The following is a 19,273-nucleotide window of genomic DNA, read 5'->3' as shown; positions in this document are numbered from 1 at the left end:
TGTTTGTCAGCAGCTAAAATCAAAACTGCTCCACCTGTTAAAAATCTGCTCAAAGATTGTTGGTCAACCCTGTCAGAGACTCTATGATTATATGATATAACACCATAGTGAGGCTGTCCAACAACATCATCTCTGACCCAAACCATGTTCTGAACAGTGAATATGAACTGCTACCATCTAATCGGAGATACAGTGTCCCACGATTCAATAAAGTCAGACTGAAGCACTCCTTTGTGCATCAGTCAATCCTCACAGTAAATACAGAGCTAAATCCCAGATCAAATGCACGCTGAAGGCTCTTTGAGCAGCTTTTCTCTCACTGATTGTGCTGTTATGTTAAATGTTTGTTGTTTGTGTTTCATGTATTGTGTCTGGATACTTGTCTTTTGATGTTGGACATGGAGCTGCTGTGACGCAAGTCAAATTTCAGACTTGATCTGACCAATAAAGTAATATTGTATCATGCCAGGGATAGTAGTAGTACTATAGTGGGTTTGGTCCTAATTCGAGTGTATATATAGCCTAAAAATATAATGTAAAATAAAAGTGACCCAACTAGTTTTCAAATATAGATATCAGACTCCCCCCACCTCGCTCTAACTCTTACATTCTCAGGAAAAATTAAGAAAACATGATATTAGTCATAGTGCCAGCAACAACCCTGATGAAAAAAAAATATATATTGTTGCTTCAAAAAGGGACAATGCACATGCCTGGTATTTTATTTCTTTACAATGTATGTTTTGGTTTGATGAATGCACTAGATTTTAGTTAAGAGAAAACAAACAGGTGTGTTCGCTAAGGATGAAATACTGATGTGTGAGGCAGATGGACCTCATATACAGGTGGAGAGCATAGAGCACCGTGTAGTACCAACAACAAACGCCAGGCGTCAGCTAAGGGAAACAAAGACTGACGAGACTACTAGAAATACAAAAAGCGACGAAGTGCGTTGTTTACGCCTACACTCCGTTCAAGATGGCTGCTGGAGACAACAGCGGCAGGCCTCCTTGCCTTAGTTTCTCCGGTCCTGGTCCTTTGGGAAACAGCCAGCCAAGCAATAGCGTGTTCTCCATGCCGGCGTCTAACGGCGGAGCTGGCGGTGCGGCCGGGGGAGCACAGGGCGCGACGAGGCGACCCAACCCGCAGATGGGGCCTGGCGGCGGGGACAGCAACGGAGTGTCGATCGGAGCTCAACCGACTGCGCAGAACTCCCTGCAGCAGTCCGCTGCGGCAGGTGCTGCAGGAGCCATGTCCACCCCGGCCACCAACATGGCAACCGCGGCGTCAAACGCAGCCGCTTCGGCAGCAGCGGCTGCCACCCCGGCTGCTGCGTCTGTGCTGGTGTACCGAGAGCCGGTGTACAACTGGCAGGCGACCAAGAGCACCGTCAAGGAGCGATTCGCTTTCCTTTTCAACAACGAAGTGCTCAGTGACGTTCATTTTTTAGTGGGCAAAGGGATGGGGGTTCAGAGGATACCTGCGCACAGGTAAGATCAGCTGCATGAGTATTCAAAACGTTTGATAGCTAACTATGACGATGCAAAGCAAAAAACGTAACCTGTGTTTTGTTGATATGGTCAGGTTTGTTTTGGCTGTGGGGAGCGCAGTGTTTGATGCCATGTTCAACGGAGGCATGGCGACAACTTCGACGGAAATAGAGCTTCCTGATGTGGAACCAGCTGCCTTCCTGGCCCTGCTAAAGTAAGAGGGCTGCCATTTAAAGTGTCCTGAAAGTGGGCGTGTATAATTGTGTCATTATGCAATTAGTTAGCGGGTATAATAATGTTTAGACAATGCAACATTAAATACCTCACTAATGCATTCATTATATGATTTTAACCTCAGAATGTCTTGTGCAGGTTTCTCTACTCTGATGAAGTCCAGATCGGGCCCGAGACAGTGATGACCACACTATATACAGCTAAGAAATATGCAGTGCCCGCCCTGGAGGCTCACTGTGTGGAGTTCCTCAAGAAGAACTTGAGAGCAGACAATGCGTTCATGCTGCTGACACAGGTCTGCCTCCCCAGAGCTTCAATTATTTTTATTTTTGTAAAATTGATATATCTTATTATGTCTTTTTAGTGATCAGATCTTATTTCATCTCCTAGTTTAGCTGCCCTAGATGTTGTGTGCTGAAACTGTCAGTATCATGTGCAACAGAGCTGAAATTTAAACCCCTACACTTAAAGGATATTTTCTTTGATACTGGTGCTGAGTTACGGTATCCATACCACAACAATACTCTACTTTGAGAAATCTTAACATTATAATATTTTTTTTAAAGAAAAAACAACGTTCTTAAATATAACTTGTTGTTGAAATCCATGCAGCTTTAAAAACACCAAATGAGTCTCAAAAATCGGCAAAATAACAATACAGAAAATGTCAATCAAAGAATAAGTAGAAAATATTCTGTTATTTTCTTATTTGATGCCAGTTTTTGGCATTTGTCTATTTTTAGGACTCAAAAATCATGAGAGTTCCTACTATTAGATCTTAATCCAGATCTGCAAATGTTCAATTCTGAGCTTTTGACTGAGCCTTGTAGTGAAACAAAGTGATCCATTCTTTGTTTCAGGCACGCTTGTTTGACGAGCCTCAGCTCGCCAGCCTCTGTCTGGAGAACATCGATAAGAACACTGGAGATGCTCTCGCCGCTGAAGGCTTCACAGACATAGATCTGGGTAATGTGGCCTTGTGTTTGTCATTAGTCTCTCTCAGTCTCTGTATTTAACAGTACCAGCCTCACTGACCGTCCCGTTTTCATCTCTCCCTGCCTCAGATACGTTGGTGGCCGTGTTGGAGAGGGACACTCTCGGGGTGCGGGAAGTGCGTTTATTCGGTGCTTCTGTGCGCTGGGCAGATGCCGAGGCTCACAGGCAGCAGATGCAGCCCACGCCCGAAAACAAACGCAAAGTGCTGGGCAAGGCTCTCACACTCATCCGCTTCCCTCTCATGACTATTGAGGAATTTGCTGCAGGTAAACAGAATCACAAGGAATCCAACAGTGAAACATTTTTTGTAGATTATTCTCTTTGCCTGAACACACACTGTGCTTTCTATCGTCCCTTCAGGTCCAGCCCAGTCCAGTATTCTGAGTGACAGAGAGGTGGTGAGTCTTTTCCTCCACTTTACAGTTAACCCAAAGCCCCGCGTTGAATTCATCGACCGGCCTCGCTGCTGCCTCCGCGGGAAGGAGTGTAGCATCACACGTTTTGGACAGGTGGAAAGCCGCTGGGGTTACAGCGGGACAAGTGACCGCATACGGTGAGTGGGATCTGTTTTGTGGCCACAAAGCACAATTAGTCGTAGAAAGAATTCCCTCAGTGGAGTAAAAGTCTTTGCTAGGTGTTTCTTCCGCTCCTCACACACAAAGAAGATTTTAATATTACTCAATTTGCTTAGATACCGATATGCCTGGCGGAAATAATAACACCACATATTGCAAATACTTCTCCACAGTTATCATACCCGCCAGACTCTTAATACATGTCTGTTGTTTGTTTTTCTCAGGTTTTCGGTAAACAGAAGGATATTTGTGGTCGGGTTTGGTCTCTATGGCTCTATACACGGACCCACAGACTACCAAGTTAACATACAGGTGTGAACCCGAACCTTTCAGAAAGTTTGAGTCCAGTTTGTGTAGAGCATAACATATTCTGAATGTTAGTGTGTCTTATTGCAGATCATACACACAGACAGCAACACGGTGCTGGGTCAGAACGATACAGGCTTCAGCTGTGACGGGTCGGCCAACACCTTCAGAGTCATGTTCAAAGAACCGGTGGAGATCCTACCCAACGTCAACTACACTGCCTGTGCCACACTCAAGGTATGTGATGATAGCAGATACACATACAGCACTGTGCTCCCAATACAAGGAAAATAGGTCTTTTTGATCAAAGGATTATTTTCCTTCATTGTTTGGTCTAAAACATGTCAAACAATAATGAACCATTGCACGTCCATCCATTTTTTTGCAGTGTAGAAATCAAAATGTACTCAGTTTACTCTCCAAGAAGACAAGAAAACCTACAAATCTGACAAAAATTAAGAAACTTGACAAGAATAATAAATCAGAATATAAGAAAATCTGTTGATTGTAAGGCTGTACTGAAATTGTAATCTTCATTCACTACGTTGACATTACATTTTACATCAACATTTAAATGTTGCATAATTATTTTTTTGTCCGTGTTCAGTCTGTTTTAAATTAAGTTTAGTTTACAAACTAACAACTTATATTCATGAAAGAAAGTTGATTCAACTAATTTAATCAGATGATTCACTTATTTCAAACCTTGTGCGTTTTTAAAGTGACGATATCACAAAAAATTAAAACAGACTTTTGAAGCTTAATTTGAAAACCAATTGCAAATAAGACATTCAGTACAGACCTTGTTGATCTAATAATGAATTAATCAACTTAGCATGTTAGCTGTGGTTCCTTCTCACTTGTGGAAATGTCTATATATGTTATATATCACTGTGCAGCGTTGGCATCATCAGTGTATTCAACCTCTCTGTGTGTTTTTCAGGGCCCAGACTCTCACTACGGGACAAAGGGGATGAGAAAGGTAACGCACGAGTCGTCCTCCACTGGCACAAAGACGTGTTTCACCTTCTGTTACGCGGCGGGCAACAACAACGGCACTTCAGTAGAGGACGGACAGATTCCCGAGGTCATCTTCTACACATAGTCACCTCTGACACAAGCAGCGATCCTCCATCAAATGTGACAACCTGACACCAGCGCGGGGCCACACCTCAGCAGCCGTTCCTGGGACTCAGACATCATACTGTTCCCCCCATATAGTGCACTGCTGTTGGCCACATGGGAAGACAAATATCCGTGAAGCAATGTAGGTCACTACATGGGGCGTAGCTTGTCATTTGAGACGCTGCCTCTCTCTTTCTCCGCGGCTTCCTTTTATCCCTTTGTGTTGTAGTGATGCCAGCCTCTGAAACAGACATGACTGTAACCAACTCCACAAGGGAGGGAGAGAGAGAGGGAGGGAGGGAGGTGCCTCTCAGATTATTCACAGTATCGATGTCACTGCTGTGGATTGACGGCATAAGGCTTGACACTGAATTCCCCTTCCTGTACTCCCGAGCATTAGTGCGGGGAGTCGAAACTGTATTAATGTACAGTTCATCAGATATGCCAAGACAAGATCTTCATCACCCTTTAGTACAGACCAGCATTTCACTCAATTCAGCTGTAATTTCCATAGGCATCATAGGCTTACGAACTCTTTGAAACAAACTTCTTATTAATCTTAACAACATGATATGGTAAGCTATTTTGGGGTTTCTACATACAGTACAATCTGTGATATCTTGTGTCCTTGCTTGGTAGTTGCCTATACCCAAGATACCTTGCACTTCTCGGCCTTGCATATGTTTATGTGGTTGTTCTGTAAATGCACACTAACTCTTCAGACATGTTTCTTTTTAGCTTTGTTTTAAAAAGTTTGGGCGGAGAGCTTTCCTTTTTGGTGCGGAAGTAAAAGGGTTGTATATTAAAGTGGCATTTATTAACATTATATATGTAACTTGAAAAAAATATTGATTAAAGAGTGAAGAAAATATGTTGTGGTGCTTGTATTTTTAGAAAATACCCCATCTAAGTAACACTTGAACAATAGCAACAACTCAACATTTTAGGGAACATGCTTGTTGGCTTTCATGGAGAAATATTTGTCTTCCAAATATGAGGCTATGCTTAACCCATTAGCCAGTTACTTTAGCTTAGCATAAAAACTAAGCTGAGTAACTGGCCAAAGGGTAAATCATCCCTATTGTAGTTGGTTGTCCCCTTGCTTTTTTTGGGGGGCGGGGGGTATTAAAACGTGATTTTTTTTTTAAATCCTTATGGCAGTCACTCTATCAGTGAAAAGCATCCAAAACTTTTAAGCTAACATGCAGTACTAACATCTTTTTAACAGCTCATTCTAGTCAGACAAATCTAGTGTCTAGAGTGTCCAGATAAGCCGGGCGGTGGATTTTGATATTGATGCACTGCTGTTTCACGAAATAAGAAGAAATGGTTTCTCCATGTTCAGTCTTTGTGCTAAGCTAAGCTAATTAACTGAATTGTGTTTGTATACTAGATACACATTTAGTGTGGATTCGGTTAACTAAATCTCTGCCCCAAATTGAAAAAGTGTATTTCACAAAATGGCAAACTATTAACTAAAGCCCCTTGGAGAAATAACAGGTGTCACATTTCCATCATGAGTTGGATGTTTTTATTAATCACATCCACACAGAGGTCCAATCCAGGAAGTTAGACTTCTGAAACATATTATTATGGTTTCCATGGTTTTATCTGGCCATGATCCTTTTAAATATGCATTATTGCAGCAGTATCACGGTGCACTATACAGGGAGGGGGGGGGGGAAGAGGACCCATGTGGAGAAATAAAAGAACAAGTAATACAACTGCTTTGATCCAATTGTTCTACAAAACCCACGCCCTAGGCACTTGGTGTACTGTAGCTGTGAAATGAAAAAGCATCGCTGCTTCCACTTGCCTACAACAAAAGCTTAAAGCTTCCGGTCCAAAGTCAATACAATTGTGCAATTTATCTTTTAAGCCTGTGCAAAGATTTTAAAGTGCCCATGGGGTAGGGTTAAGAGATTGATTTGGTATTGTATTATCTTGGCTTAGTTTTAAAGTTTGTCCAGATAGTTGTCGACGGAAGGTATGTTCTCTTTCAGACCTTTGCGTTTCCTAATTTCGGCAACAACCTGGAAGGGTCTGGTGGCCGGGTCGCTGGGGTCTCCTGGGAGAATCTGCCAGTGGTCAAACACACACTGAGGGAAGGCCTGGCCTCCAGTGTTGCTGCGCAGGTCAGCTGTGAATCCTGGAGGAAATGAATACAGATGCATACTTTAATTATGTAATTGTAATTAAATGGTAATTAGTTTTAAATGGACAGCTTGTTATTTTCTGCTGCTACAGGCCTCTCAATAAAAACATCAATAAAAGACACAGTTAGGGGACATTTTAAGGTCATTGCCTTCACCCTTTCCTAGTGAGGATTTCTTCCTTGTTCATTTTCTTCTTTTATAAACAGGGCTTAAAACCTAAAACTGGATTTGATGACAGCCTTTGAAGACAACAACAGCACTGACACTCAGACAAAGGGTTACGTCACCTTATCAGACAGCCATTGAAATCGACCGATAGATTGGAAACATTTTGGAAATGTTCGGTATAATGTAACTGCACAATTCAACAACATACATGACATCAGGTCTAGTTGTCTTTTGTCATTTAAGCAGGGGAATATTACACACCAAACCTTTAAATTGTGAAAAATTATTCTCTGCCAAGAATAAGGAAATGACATACTAAAACCAAATTATTAAATAAAGTGAATTGTTCTAAATCACACACTCACCAAAGGACTCGTTGACAGGCAGGAAGGCTTTCACAATAAACATGGGAGTGCCTATGACTTGGGATTCCTCAAACACGTGACCTCGTTTCCTGTTCAACACGCCGTAGATACCCCCGACCACCTGCTCCGGGCACTGCACGGACAAAAAGATCAGCAGATAGTTTAAACTGGCATCAGATCGTTTTCAAGAAGAAACCTGATCATAAAGCAATTCCAAAATAGTAAAGTCATAAAAAATAAGTTCAAAACAGTAATAGTTTTCACAACACTCAGGTGGAATTTACCTGGAGTTGTAGACTTTGTGAGGTGCCTTTTCAGTCATGCCTTTCTGTTTGCATATCAAATGTTATGCATAGATATTGTTGGAGCCATAATGTATTTAGTTTGTTTTACTTTATCTGCACAAGTTGAATGTATCATGCAGTTCCAACATTGAACACAGGATGAAGCATTCACTTGTGAGTGTGTATATATGTAACCACGGGTGATCTGATTCAGGTGTGTGGGACAGAAGCAAACCGTTTTTGACGTTGAGAGGAGCTGTCAAACCTGTTTGTATTCAGCGTGACTGGCATGCATATTGAACACAAATAAATGGATCGATAGATTGAAAGATATACGACTCGTATGGACATTGTTTTATCGTCTGGAACACGCGTCCGAACAAAGTTCTCCCATTCCCATCCCTCAGTGGCTTAAGTATAGATTAGGTTAAAAAGTAACTACAGATATCAATTGTTATTTGTCACAGAAAATTGAATGTTAAAATCATTGTATAGATTTACAAAACTGATTTTTGGTCATCTACCTTTGGACGATTTCAAAATTGTAATTAATAGACATCACTGGAAATCCTGAGTTTAAATCCAAGTTGATTTATACAGCACCTTTCAACACAAGGTCATTCAAAGTGCTTGTGATTGATTTATGACGCTGTACTGACCTGTATCTCCACTTGGTATACAGGCTCCATGAGTCTTGGCTGAGCAGTGAGCTGGCAGGCGTACAGCACCCTACGAGCTGTGGGAATGATCTGTCCTCCACCGCGGTGGATGGCGTCTGCGTGCAGCGTCACGTCGTGAATGTCAAAGCGAACGGCGCGCATATTCTCCTCACATAGAGCACCCTGCATGATGAAGACAGAACATTATCACCATTGCATCAGAACAGTGTACTATCTGATTACACATAACTATTGAATTATTTTCAAAGTATTCAAATTAAACTGCTGCCTACTTCTTTAGATGCCCACTGGAAACCAGCCACGACGCTGTCCTTGATCTCGTTGAGGTACTGAACGCCCTTCGTCACGTCTACCAGCAGGTTGGCCCCGCTGCCATCTGGACCGAAGCACCAGATCTTCCTGGCCTCGCTCACCTCCCATTCGTACTTGTCTGTGAGGTAACGTGCACGGGCCTTGAGCTCCTGCCGGTGGGTGACCTCTCCCTTCTCGATGTCGTCAGCCAGGCCGTCGGGGAAAGGGCGGGCCTTCATGAAGAGGCGATTGTGCTTGTTGGGGGACTTGGACAAACACATCTGCTCTGACTCTTCTGACACCGTCTCTCTGTAAGACACCACTGGGTCTGATTTCTGGAAGATGAAAGAAAAGGCAGCAAACCTTGAGAGTTTGAGTGGTAGTGCAACACATAAGGAGTATTTCTGCAATAATGATTATTGTTATTCTTAATTTGGGTCATATGTCCCGAGCATTGCTTTTACTTTGTTAACTGTTTTCCAATATAGCTTACTATACACATTCACAAAGCTTTGTACAGCTTCAGTATCTGTTACATACACTGAACTCTACACAGGGGTTTATTTATATATAATTCATAACCCGATTTCTTCCTAAAAAGATGGCAAAAATTGATTTCATTATTGCTGTTTACAATATTTAGGGATTTTTGGGGTACTACAGAGAGACACTAATATTCCCTACTTAAAAATGTATGTCAAGAAAATGAACATTTTGAACATGGCACTATCCAATATTTAGGTATCGGTCCTAAAACAATAAGCTGATTAGTACATTTTTATATTTAAAAATACATTTCCAGAAAGCTTGTAATACAAAAACGTATTTTTTTTCAATATAAGCAATCAACTTGGGAACTTTCATGGTTATATCTATTAGTTGAACCTTTTTACTCTATTCACCCGTAGCGTCTCTCCTTATAAGAAAAACGACTCTTCGTGTCTCACCTTCAGAGGTATGCCGGCATGATCTTCCTCCAGGTCCTTCAGGCAGATCTCCAGGTGCAGCTCCCCCGCCCCGGCGATGATGTGCTCCCCGGACTCCTCAATGATGCACTGCACCATGGGGTCAGACTTGGCCAGACGCTTCAGTCCCTCCACCAGCTTGGGCAGGTCAGCGGGGTTCTTGGCCTCTACAGCTACTCTGACCACAGGACTCACACTGAACTTCATCACCCTCATGTTGTGGGCCTGCAGACACAACCACAAAAAGGTTTTGTTGTTATAGGAAGAATAAGGCAGACAGCAACTAATAACAGTAAATGAAGGGGGGGGGATAAATACAGTACTTGTTCATAGGTGGTAATAGTCCCTGTTTTAATCAGGTACTGGTCTACTCCAACCAGACCCACGATGTTGCCACATGGCACATCTTCAATGGGCTCCACATAACGGCCCATCATCAGAATGGTCCTGGAGGGAAAGAAAGACAAGGTTTAAAAAGGTTTCCGATAAATTCATGAAAACAGAAAAGAAACATGAAATGATTTGTATTTATCCCATGTCTCTATGTATTGGTTTGCACATCAACATGCTCACCTCTGGATGGGTTTGATGAAAAGGTCTTCCTTCTTGCCAGGACTGAAGTTTGGCCCCATGATACGCACTTTCAGCCCGGTGGACACAGTGCCAGAGAACACACGGCCGAAGGCGTAGAAACGGCCCTTGTCAGTGGTTGGAACCATCTTTGAAATGTACATCATCAGAGGAGCCTTAGAGTCGCAGTTTTTAATACCTGAGAGGACAGCAGAAATATTAAGCCATAAATAAAGTATAGCCAAAATAAAGATTAAAAATTAGGTTATAATTTTACAAAACCTAATAATCTGAAAACATATTATTCCACTGACCCATGGCAGCTTCGTCGTCCCCGGGCCCCTCGTACAGCAGCTCACAGCGGTACCTCTGTGCAGTGACGGGCGAGGGCAGGTGGATGGTGATCATCTGCAGCAGGGCTTCTCCGGCCGGCAGCCAGCGACGCATCACAGCCTTCAGCAGGGGCTTCCCCTCTTTCTCCTTGTCATCAGAGTCCAGTTTGACGTCCAGCTTCTCAATTAGTTTGGCTGTCTCGTCCTTCTTGAAATTCATGATGGCATCAAAGACCTACGAGGGCAAAAAGAAGGCATTAAATTGGAGCCAAAAGTTAGCCCCTTCAATGCATCGCCTCTAAGTCATCACCCTTAAGTAGAGATGGTTACCGTTAAGGTTTTAACGGCACTACTACTTTTATCGATACCGCTTATCGATCCGGTCCTTTAACGGTACTTTTGTTTGTTCTTTTGAGAAAAAAAAGGTAAATTAACTAAACAAATTGCAAATAAAGTGAACTTATACTTACTTACTTACTTACTTTGTCTTACGTAAAAGACAAATAAAAAACAAGTATTTACTGCAAAAATAAAGTGGTACAGGGCAACACAGATGGGGCATACAGGTATTGCTGCAAAAGGCCTAACGGTTCTTCTGGAGGAAGATTGAGGTTGTGGTGGAACATTACGGGACATAATGTGTTGTTGTTTAGACAAATTGCTCGTGTTACCGCCCTTACATGCTAAATTGTTATTGCACTTTTGGCAATGAGCATTGTCCACATCGAGACGAGTAAAGTTGAACCACACCTTGGAGCGCTTAGTTCTCTCCGCCATCTCTGCCGTGTGTGTGTGTGTGTGGTGTGTGTGTGTGTGTGTGTGTGTGTGTGTGTGTGTGTGTGTGTGTGTGTGTGTGTGTGTGTGTGTGTGTGTGTGTGTGTGTGTGTGTGTGTGTGTGTGTGTGTGTGTGTGTGTGTGTGTGTGTGTGTGTGTGTGTGTGTGTGTGTGTTGCATGCATGTAGCAGCCGCGGGTAGGGATGGGTACCGAGCCCCGGTATTAAACGGGCCCCGGGGCTGAATTATTAAAGACGGTGGTACCTTTAAGCTCCAACGTTAACGGTCTTTTTATCGGTACTGGAGACATTTAAAAAATATATGTATGTATTATTGCTACACAAACATTATATTGCAGTTTTAGTGTTGCCAACTCCGTTTCTAAAATGCAAAAAGCGTGCAAAATGCGTGTTTTTAGTATTTTCAATCTTTCCAACCCAGAAGAGAGATCTCTCTCCCCCGCCTGCTTGCGAGGGGGCGGGGCAGTTTACACACACGCAGCTGCTACATGCAGCAACACACACACACGGACGACGCTGAAGTTGGCGGCGAGAACGCGCTCCGAGGTGTGGCTAAACTTTACCCGTCTCGATGTGGACAATCCTCGTTACCAAAAGTGCAATAAGAGTTTAGCATGTAAGGGCGGTAACACGAGCAATACATCAAAAATACATCAGACGCATTTTTTTGTCTTATTGCATATTAGAAACGGAGTTGACGAAACTAAAACTGCAATATAATGTTTATGTAGCAATAATACATATGACATATATTTTTTAAATGTCTCCAGTATCGATAAAAAGACGATAATGTCGGAGCTTAACGGTACCACTGTCTCCGATCGCAGTGGGAATAATAATAATAATCCGTGCATTTTATCCATTAATTTCCCCAAAATTGTGGTAAAAAAACCACACGTTTAATCCATGTTGGTGTACTACAACTACAAAAAGCATCGGTTTGTTTTCTCATCAGGAAATGCAGACCGGGTCAAACAAACGATTTTTAAATCATCATCCTCACGATCATTTAATGTATCATATGTTCGCCGAATTTACATGAAAGCACTAATAAATGTAGTTTCATCCACTTGAGTTTACAACAACAAAAATAATCGATTTGTTTTTATATCACATCCGACGGGAGGAAATTCAGCAGCTCTCACTACCGATTAGTAATCCTAATTTAATCATCATCTTCACCACGATCATTTATGTTTATGTTCGCCGATTTGACATGAAAGCACTGACAAATATGAATATACTGTCGTCAACTTCATTACAATGTTATTAACGTGCCTAAACTCAGTAATTCACCATTTCTAAGCATGACAACACACTTTGTCCGTGACTGGTTCTCTCGGCGCACAGTGAAGCGTTCCTGCATTGACGTCACTTCCGGCTTCCCCCAAAACTTCAAAATGAGTCAAAGGAATTTCCCCGCGATGTTCGAAATTATTGATATTTATCGGAACGGTATCGTACCTTCTTTTTTAAACTGACGGTTCGAGATGAAGAAAGTTATAATTTCTGTTAAATCTTATATTGAGTTATTTTTGTTCTTTTCCTTTCCTTTCATTGCGCAACAGTTGTTGGGAGGCTGTCACAGGCTCTTTAATAATTTCGCCCCGGGCCGGGGCCCTTTTAATACCGGGGCTCTGTACCCATCCCTACCCTTAAGTCATCCTAACTTTTTTTCCCCAAAGCCTCTAAAAGTTAATTTAATGCGATCTCTGACATCATTTAGAAGTTTTAGCTTTTTTAAGAAATTAGACATTACTGGCGAAAAACAGTGCAGTCTATGCGCTGTGTTCAGCCTAATTATATAGTGTTCCCAAGATTGTATTTGCCGTCTACCACAACATATTTTTGATGGAACCACTACAAGGTGCCAAGGATCAAAATGTTTAATTCCTACACGGAGAAGCTTGAAATTCATTTTGAACAATACAGATATATGAAGGTCTTTAGAAAAATTAAGGCCTGACTTGGTAAACATTAACATGATTATTTTTGGTTTGTATCACTTATTTTCTCTCCATTCACCTTAAAGATGGGGTCCAAAATGAGCTGGCAGAAGGTGCGGGGAAGTTTCTGGCCATCAGGACCGGTTGAAGACTTACTGAACTTGCCGGCATTTGGGTCAAAATATCTGTGCACAAATTATCGCACAACATCATGACAATCACATGATTGACATCTAGCTCATAATCCTGTTGTTATTGTGTGTATGTAGGGGGGGAGTGAAGCAGGTAGGTTATTATTGTGAAATGAACCACAACAAGGTGAAGCAGAATCATCCTGAAGGTTATTTAATGTACATTATCCTGCTTATTACACGGCTACTGATGAAATCAACCCCAAAATGAATATTTGGATTTAAATTTGGATTATTGATTCCGCTAAGTCTGCTTGCTGTGTTCGGAGATAAAGCCGCATCCATAGCAACGACGGCTGCCGTAATTTACTTATCAGATTTGAATATTTAAAAAATCCGTGTAAAAAATGCCAGTCATCGTGAGGATTTCTTGGTATTGACCACCAGTGGAAAATTTAGGTTTGCTGACTTCTAGTGGTTTTAAAGGTCACCTATTATGCAAAATCCACTTTTTCATGTATTTTATATATCAACACAAAGAGACGCTGAAAGTTTCAGTAAAAAAGATTCCCTCTCTTTTTCTCCTGATATAAAAACCTGTCTGAAAATGAGCTGATCAGATTTTGGCCACTTTATGATGTCATAATGATTTTTTGGCTCATGTAACCATTAGCCAATAACCAACCAAGGTAACAACCGCCCACCTTAAGACCTGAGGCCATGTCCACACGGAGACGAAAACGAACCGAGATCGATATAAAAAAAGTCTTACATCGACACTGAATCGGCACAAGAAACGTGTCCGTCCACGCGAGACCGCTCGACCCGCTGGAGACGCTGTTGTACATATGCCGGGCCTGTAAGTGGCGCTGTACTTCCGCCACAAAATACACCAAAAGCAGCGAATAAGACCCCCCGAGCATGGTTGCCATGGTTGCCTGGTTGCCCTTCTGGTTATTCTCAGCGGTGGATTTAGCGGAAAACTACATGTCCACTTGTTGCTGATGGTTATGGTGGAGGAGCTGTAGATTTTGCACTAACATCTGTAGCATGTTCAGTAGTGTCTGGAGCACGAACGCAACCCTGTGATCCGCCATTGTTGTTGGCGAAACGCATCAGCAATGACGTGGGTGACGCGGGGGCTGAGCAGGAGAGGTGGGGAGTGGCGGGGCTATGATCGTTTAGGGCGGACACACGGTGCCGCAAGAGTTACGTTACCAGACCTTCCCACTTTGGGATGCGTTACCGTTTCAGGGCTCCGTTTCCGGGGTTCTGTTACGGCCTCGTGTGGACGAACCGTCCATACGATAAAGAACTATAGCGGATAAAACCCGTTCTGTCTCCGTGTGGACGGGGCCTGAATCTCCTCCTAGAGCACTATTTTGTTCTTTTTAACCGAATATCTTGCAGAGGAGTTGGGGAGTGGCTCCTTATTTTCATCTAAAGCACAAGACAGAGAATCAGCACTTTAAAAAAAGGGCTGAAACAGAGGGGTTGATGGGATGCTACAATGCATGATCTGTTTGGCATTTCGAGCCAAACACTTCAGAGACATGTTTTGTATATATCTTAGAACTATAATATATTGATGAAAAACTGTATAATAAGGGACCTTTAAATATCTTTATGTAGATGTGTACTTCACGGTGTGGTGTGTATACAGTGAAAGCACTGTCGGGTGTGGTGCAACACCTCTGCTTTTCAAAATGGTGTCAGATTATTATGTGGAAAATATTTCTGTCTGGATATGTTTATCATCATATGTACCTGTCTCCCCACAGTTTCTTCATCATGTCTTCCACTTTCTTACACCTCTCTGCTGGTCCCAGCTCTGCGGATCCTTTTGCTGTGAACTTAGCCACATACATCTCAGCAAACTGCTTCAGGGTGAACGCCCAGCCATGGAGGCCAGAGCCAAACCCGACTGTGCCAACAATGGGGTCAATCTGAGGGGGGGAAAAATCCATTATTCTGGGAAATGATAGCTGTAGGAAGTGAAATGCAACCTCTCCCAGCTATTGTAGCATATATTTTTGTCTGAGTGGTGTTGGAGCATCACCATGATGTTCCCCATGGGCCCGCTCTCATCCTCTCCATAGGTGGAGATAATGACGTTGACGTTCTCCACGATGCGCTGAAAGGTCTGGAAGAGCGCATCTGGCTCCAGCTGCAGCTCAAGTAGGGCCCGGTCCATCTTGTTCATCATCAGAACCGGTTTGATGCGCTCAGCGATGGCCTGCCGCAGTACCGTTTCTGTCTGCACACACACACCTGTCAGAGGAAATTAAAAGGTCAAACTGGTAGAAAACATGGGAGCGTGTGTGTAGGCCTGTGACGGTTGTGATTAAGTTGTACTGCAGTTATAGTACAAAAGATTGATGTTATCAGCGTCTTGACAGATAACGCCATTCGGAAAGACATGTAAGGACAACTTTATAATCTTTCTGCACGTGGGATTCTATTGCCACAAAATCATGGTAGGAATCAATAAATGTGACACATTACATTTGCAACAAGTCCTACGTGTGTTTGTGTGTGTGTGTAGGATGTGAAGGCGAGGGTGTGAGTCATCATTACCTGAGACACAGTCCACCACTACCAGGGCTCCATCGGTGACCCTGAGGGCAGCCGTGACCTCAGAGGAGAAGTCTACGTGACCAGGAGAGTCGATCAGGTTGATGAGGAAGCCGTTCCCGTCCACATTCTGCTTGATAAACGCCAGGTCGCTATCGGCAAGCTCGTAGTACATAGAGATGGCCCTGAAAAACAGAGGGAGGAAAAGGTTGGGAACATGTTCACCTTTTGCTATTACTGAGCCTAACCCTAGAAGTCAATTAAACGTTCAAACTGAATGTCATCACAATACTGCACAGGCAGATATGCTGAGTGGAGACGTTCCAGTTACTCCAAGAACTTCAAACTGGCTTTACTGGAAGGATTTCAGTAAATATAATTTAATATATGAATCAATGCCAGTGCAGGTGCATTTACTTCAATCAAACCGAAACCAGGATTTTATAAGATTTAGACTTGGGAGTTCACTGACTGTAGTAAAGACATTCACACAGTTCTCACCACCAGTGAAAGGTAACACAAGAATACAAAGCTGTTTCCTAACTTCTCTAAATCACATACGTTGATTTGATGGTGATGCAGCGCTCCTGCTCGTCTTTGCGTGTGTCTGTGAAGCGGGTCTCTCCGGCTCGGGATGAAGAAATGATCCCCGCCTTGGACACCAAGGAGTCGGTCAGAGTTGACTTCCCATGATCCACGTGGGCAATCACAGACATGTTCCTGATGTTGGACTTCTTGTCCATGATGGAACGAATCTGATCCGTGGTGAAGTTCACCTGGTGGAGGTTGAGAGTGAAGGATTACATTCATCCATTTAGCAGAGGTTCATTTTATTCGTCATTTAATATTTATGTATGTGCACTACTAGATCTCTGCAGCTGTTCCAAGTACAGTTATAAAAAGAAAGACATGTTTGAAACTAAATCCAAAATCCCGAACAGGAGAAAAGGTGTGGGCCAGGCCCAGCCTAAAGACTTAACCGTCTGGTTCTTCAAGGTCACCTATTATGCAAAATCCACCTTTTCATGTCTTTTATCCATAAACATGTGCCCCCTCTGTGGAAAGAGATTCTGAAAGTTTCAGGAAAAAATATTCACTCACATTTTGTCCTCATCTATTTATAAAACAACCTGTCTGAAAATGAGCTGATCAGATTTTGGCCACTTTATGATGTCATAACGATTTTTTTGGCTTGTGTAATCATTAGCCAATCACCAACCAAGGTAACACCCGCCCACTTTATAGTTATAAAATATTTTTATATATTTGTTTTCAAAGCATTTAATGTATTCATTGCTATCGGGATGTTAAGAGAATTCCATGGAATATAACAAAAAAGTGTTTCTGAAGTGAATTAACTACCCTACCTTAAAACAATAAATGTTGCTGATGCATTATATGAGATCACAAAAAAAAAATTCAGGCATAAAATTCACTAATAAAATGGATGAAGGCCTATGTAAAAGTTAAGTTTAGGGCACACAAGATGATTTATGATGTTTTAAGATGATAAAGACTTTTTTGAAATATGTTGATAACACAGTGTGTCAGGGAAAGATAAACATTGCCACTATAGGCATATGTAGCCCTCAGTATGAATAATTTAAAGCATAAGGGCAATTTCACTTAATGTCTTTAAATGTTAAAGGCATTTAGCCCCATAAAATATAAGCTCTGGGATGCCCGGACATTCAAAGGCTGTTATAACATAATAGTAATTCAATAAGCTATAACAAATCCCCCATCCTCCAATAGAATAAATTCTCTGCAGCTCTATTTGTGACGTACTTTATAATTGATGTTGTCGTCAGTTGGAGAGTTAATATGCAATAGCTTGCAATCGCATCTAAGAACAACTTTATTTAACACATTCTTATACGACATTTGTCCCCATGTGTCTTGTTTCTCACAGTTTGTAAACACATGATATCGGTGTTGTCATTCTACTGCAGCAGCTTGATATTTAAAGAATTTGCTAAGATCGTCACAGCGGGCCGTGCGTCCAGGCCACAGACCGCGCTGCTGTCAGCTGCGTAGGTGATAACAGAGCCTTCACCTGACCACATATCACCGCTAAAGCTTCGACATCAATACCACAGACACCTGACAGCCTCTATTGCAGCTCGTTGCACCGAAACTATAAGGCTTTAACTTTTTATAAAGAATGTACGCAACGCTTTTCGCATGCGAAAAATAGATTAAATACAAAATCATCGGGCATGTAAGCCCAGTATCAACTCACCATTTTGCCTGCAGACAGTTGGTCTTTGAGTTTAAAGATGTATTCCTGTCTCGGAGGACAGACAGTCCCGGTGGTGACAGAAGAGACGCTGCTACTTCTGCGGATGTCGAGTTGTGGTGCAGAGGCTGCAACAGCAGGGGGCGCTGCGGCTGAACAACAGCCGGGACACCTTTCCATGGATGCTTGTCAGCTGCTGCGAGAAGGGTCCAGCTGCAGCCGCAGCCAGACGGTACAAAATACGGCCCCTACAAAATACGACCACTTGTACGCGACACTAAGCCTAACCTAAATAGTATATACATATCTAAAACGACAAGACTCTTCTGATCATATTTTGATGTTCAATTTCCTGCAGGTTCCTTCCCCACGGGCTTGCTGCAGCCGGGTATTATTGGCTGCTGCACTGAGGATACTGGATAGGGTTATGTTTATCCATTTCTGTGTGAGAAAGAATGCATTTTATGTTTTTGTTATTTTATGTCCAAGTATTTTAATCATGGTGCCCTATAAAACCAAGAAGTTTCATTTCATTAGTCAAAAGGCAGTTTTTAGTCACCAGTAGCCTATTGTCAAGAAACATCAGTTTAGATGTTAGACTACTAGCGTAATTACTTTCTAAATGTTAATCTATAAACATTTTATGGTATAAACATGTTTTTTGTTATATATATTTTGAAGTAATTTGCTATTATTGAGTAGGCATCGAATGTATGTACATGCATTGTACATACAATAAATATTGCCCAAAATCACAAACGTGCCTATTGTAATGGTGTGTTTATGTTAATTATTTGACTGGGTAAGTCTCAGTTATCAGTTTTAACCAATTACTTGATCTTCAGAAATGTGAGTTTGAATAAAAAAAAAAATCTTAACAGTACATTAAGAGCATATTGTTATAGTTGGAGGGGATGTTCACGTAGCCTACAATGATTTATCCAGGTAAATTCCTAATTGCTAAAATGCTGATAGATGTATTGTTATTTGGTTTTATTTCCTACTTTTTCATGTTTAATATTGCTGCAGGTCAGATGGTGAATATAATCCTA

At 42.1% G+C, this 19,273-nt stretch overlaps 2 protein-coding genes across 3 annotated transcripts; one reads left to right on the top strand and one right to left on the bottom strand.

Annotated features, from left to right (window-relative positions):
- The first annotated feature begins 914 nt into the window (after positions 1–914).
- Positions 915–5,597, top strand: btbd2b (BTB (POZ) domain containing 2b). Of its 2 annotated transcripts, none has more exons than XM_079650155.1 (9): positions 915–1,490; positions 1,585–1,704; positions 1,863–2,019; positions 2,585–2,690; positions 2,789–2,986; positions 3,081–3,273; positions 3,520–3,607; positions 3,677–3,838; positions 4,545–5,597. In XM_079650155.1, the coding sequence occupies exons 1-9, from the start codon at positions 979–981 to the stop codon at positions 4,704–4,706; spliced, it is 1,698 nt and encodes a 565-aa protein (XP_079506281.1). In that variant the 5' UTR covers positions 915–978; the 3' UTR covers positions 4,707–5,597. The 2 variants fall into 2 exon arrangements, with proteins under 2 accessions (XP_079506281.1, XP_079506282.1); XM_079650156.1 differs by having other exon boundaries at positions 939–1,490; positions 3,692–3,838.
- A 645-nt stretch (positions 5,598–6,242) lies between these two features.
- LOC307019334 (elongation factor 2b) lies at positions 6,243–18,485 on the bottom strand. Its single transcript, XM_079650135.1, has 14 exons — positions 18,225–18,485; positions 16,544–16,758; positions 15,986–16,167; positions 15,468–15,679; positions 15,176–15,354; positions 13,357–13,462; positions 10,520–10,772; positions 10,209–10,404; positions 9,959–10,082; positions 9,618–9,860; positions 8,652–9,005; positions 8,359–8,541; positions 7,416–7,548; positions 6,243–6,875 (listed from the first exon to the last, which is right to left on the bottom strand). Exons 1-14 carry the CDS (start codon positions 18,399–18,401, stop codon positions 6,682–6,684), a joined length of 2,751 nt encoding a protein of 916 aa, XP_079506261.1. The 5' UTR covers positions 18,402–18,485; the 3' UTR covers positions 6,243–6,681.
- Between the last annotated feature and the right edge of the window lie 788 nt (positions 18,486–19,273).

The sequence above is a fragment of the Notothenia rossii genome (assembly GCF_949606895.1).
Source record: "Notothenia rossii genome assembly, chromosome: 9".
NCBI classification, from domain to species: domain Eukaryota; kingdom Metazoa; phylum Chordata; class Actinopteri; order Perciformes; family Nototheniidae; genus Notothenia; species Notothenia rossii.
This window is presented reverse-complemented; position numbering and strand designations above follow the sequence as displayed.

What these genes read in the sequence shown, in the direction of transcription:
- btbd2b (XM_079650155.1), top strand. Translation starts at nt 979, where the DNA reads ATGGCTGCTGGAGACAACAGCGGCAGGCCTCCTTGCCTTAGTTTCTCC. An exon ending in CAGAGGATACCTGCGCACAG is followed by an intron (nt 1,491 to 1,584) that starts GTAAGATCAGCT and finishes TGATATGGTCAG; the next exon opens with GTTTGTTTTGGCTGTGGGGA. An exon ending in GCCTTCCTGGCCCTGCTAAA is followed by an intron (nt 1,705 to 1,862) that starts GTAAGAGGGCTG and finishes TGTCTTGTGCAG; the next exon opens with GTTTCTCTACTCTGATGAAG.
- LOC307019334 (XM_079650135.1), bottom strand. Translation starts at nt 18,401, where the DNA reads ATGGAAAGGTGTCCCGGCTGTTGTTCAGCCGCAGCGCCCCCTGCTGTT. An exon ending in AGTGGTGGACTGTGTCTCAG is followed by an intron (nt 15,680 to 15,985) that starts GTAATGATGACT and finishes TTCCTCTGACAG; the next exon opens with GTGTGTGTGTGCAGACAGAA. An exon ending in CTATTACCACCTATGAACAA is followed by an intron (nt 9,861 to 9,958) that starts GTACTGTATTTA and finishes TTGTGTCTGCAG; the next exon opens with GCCCACAACATGAGGGTGAT.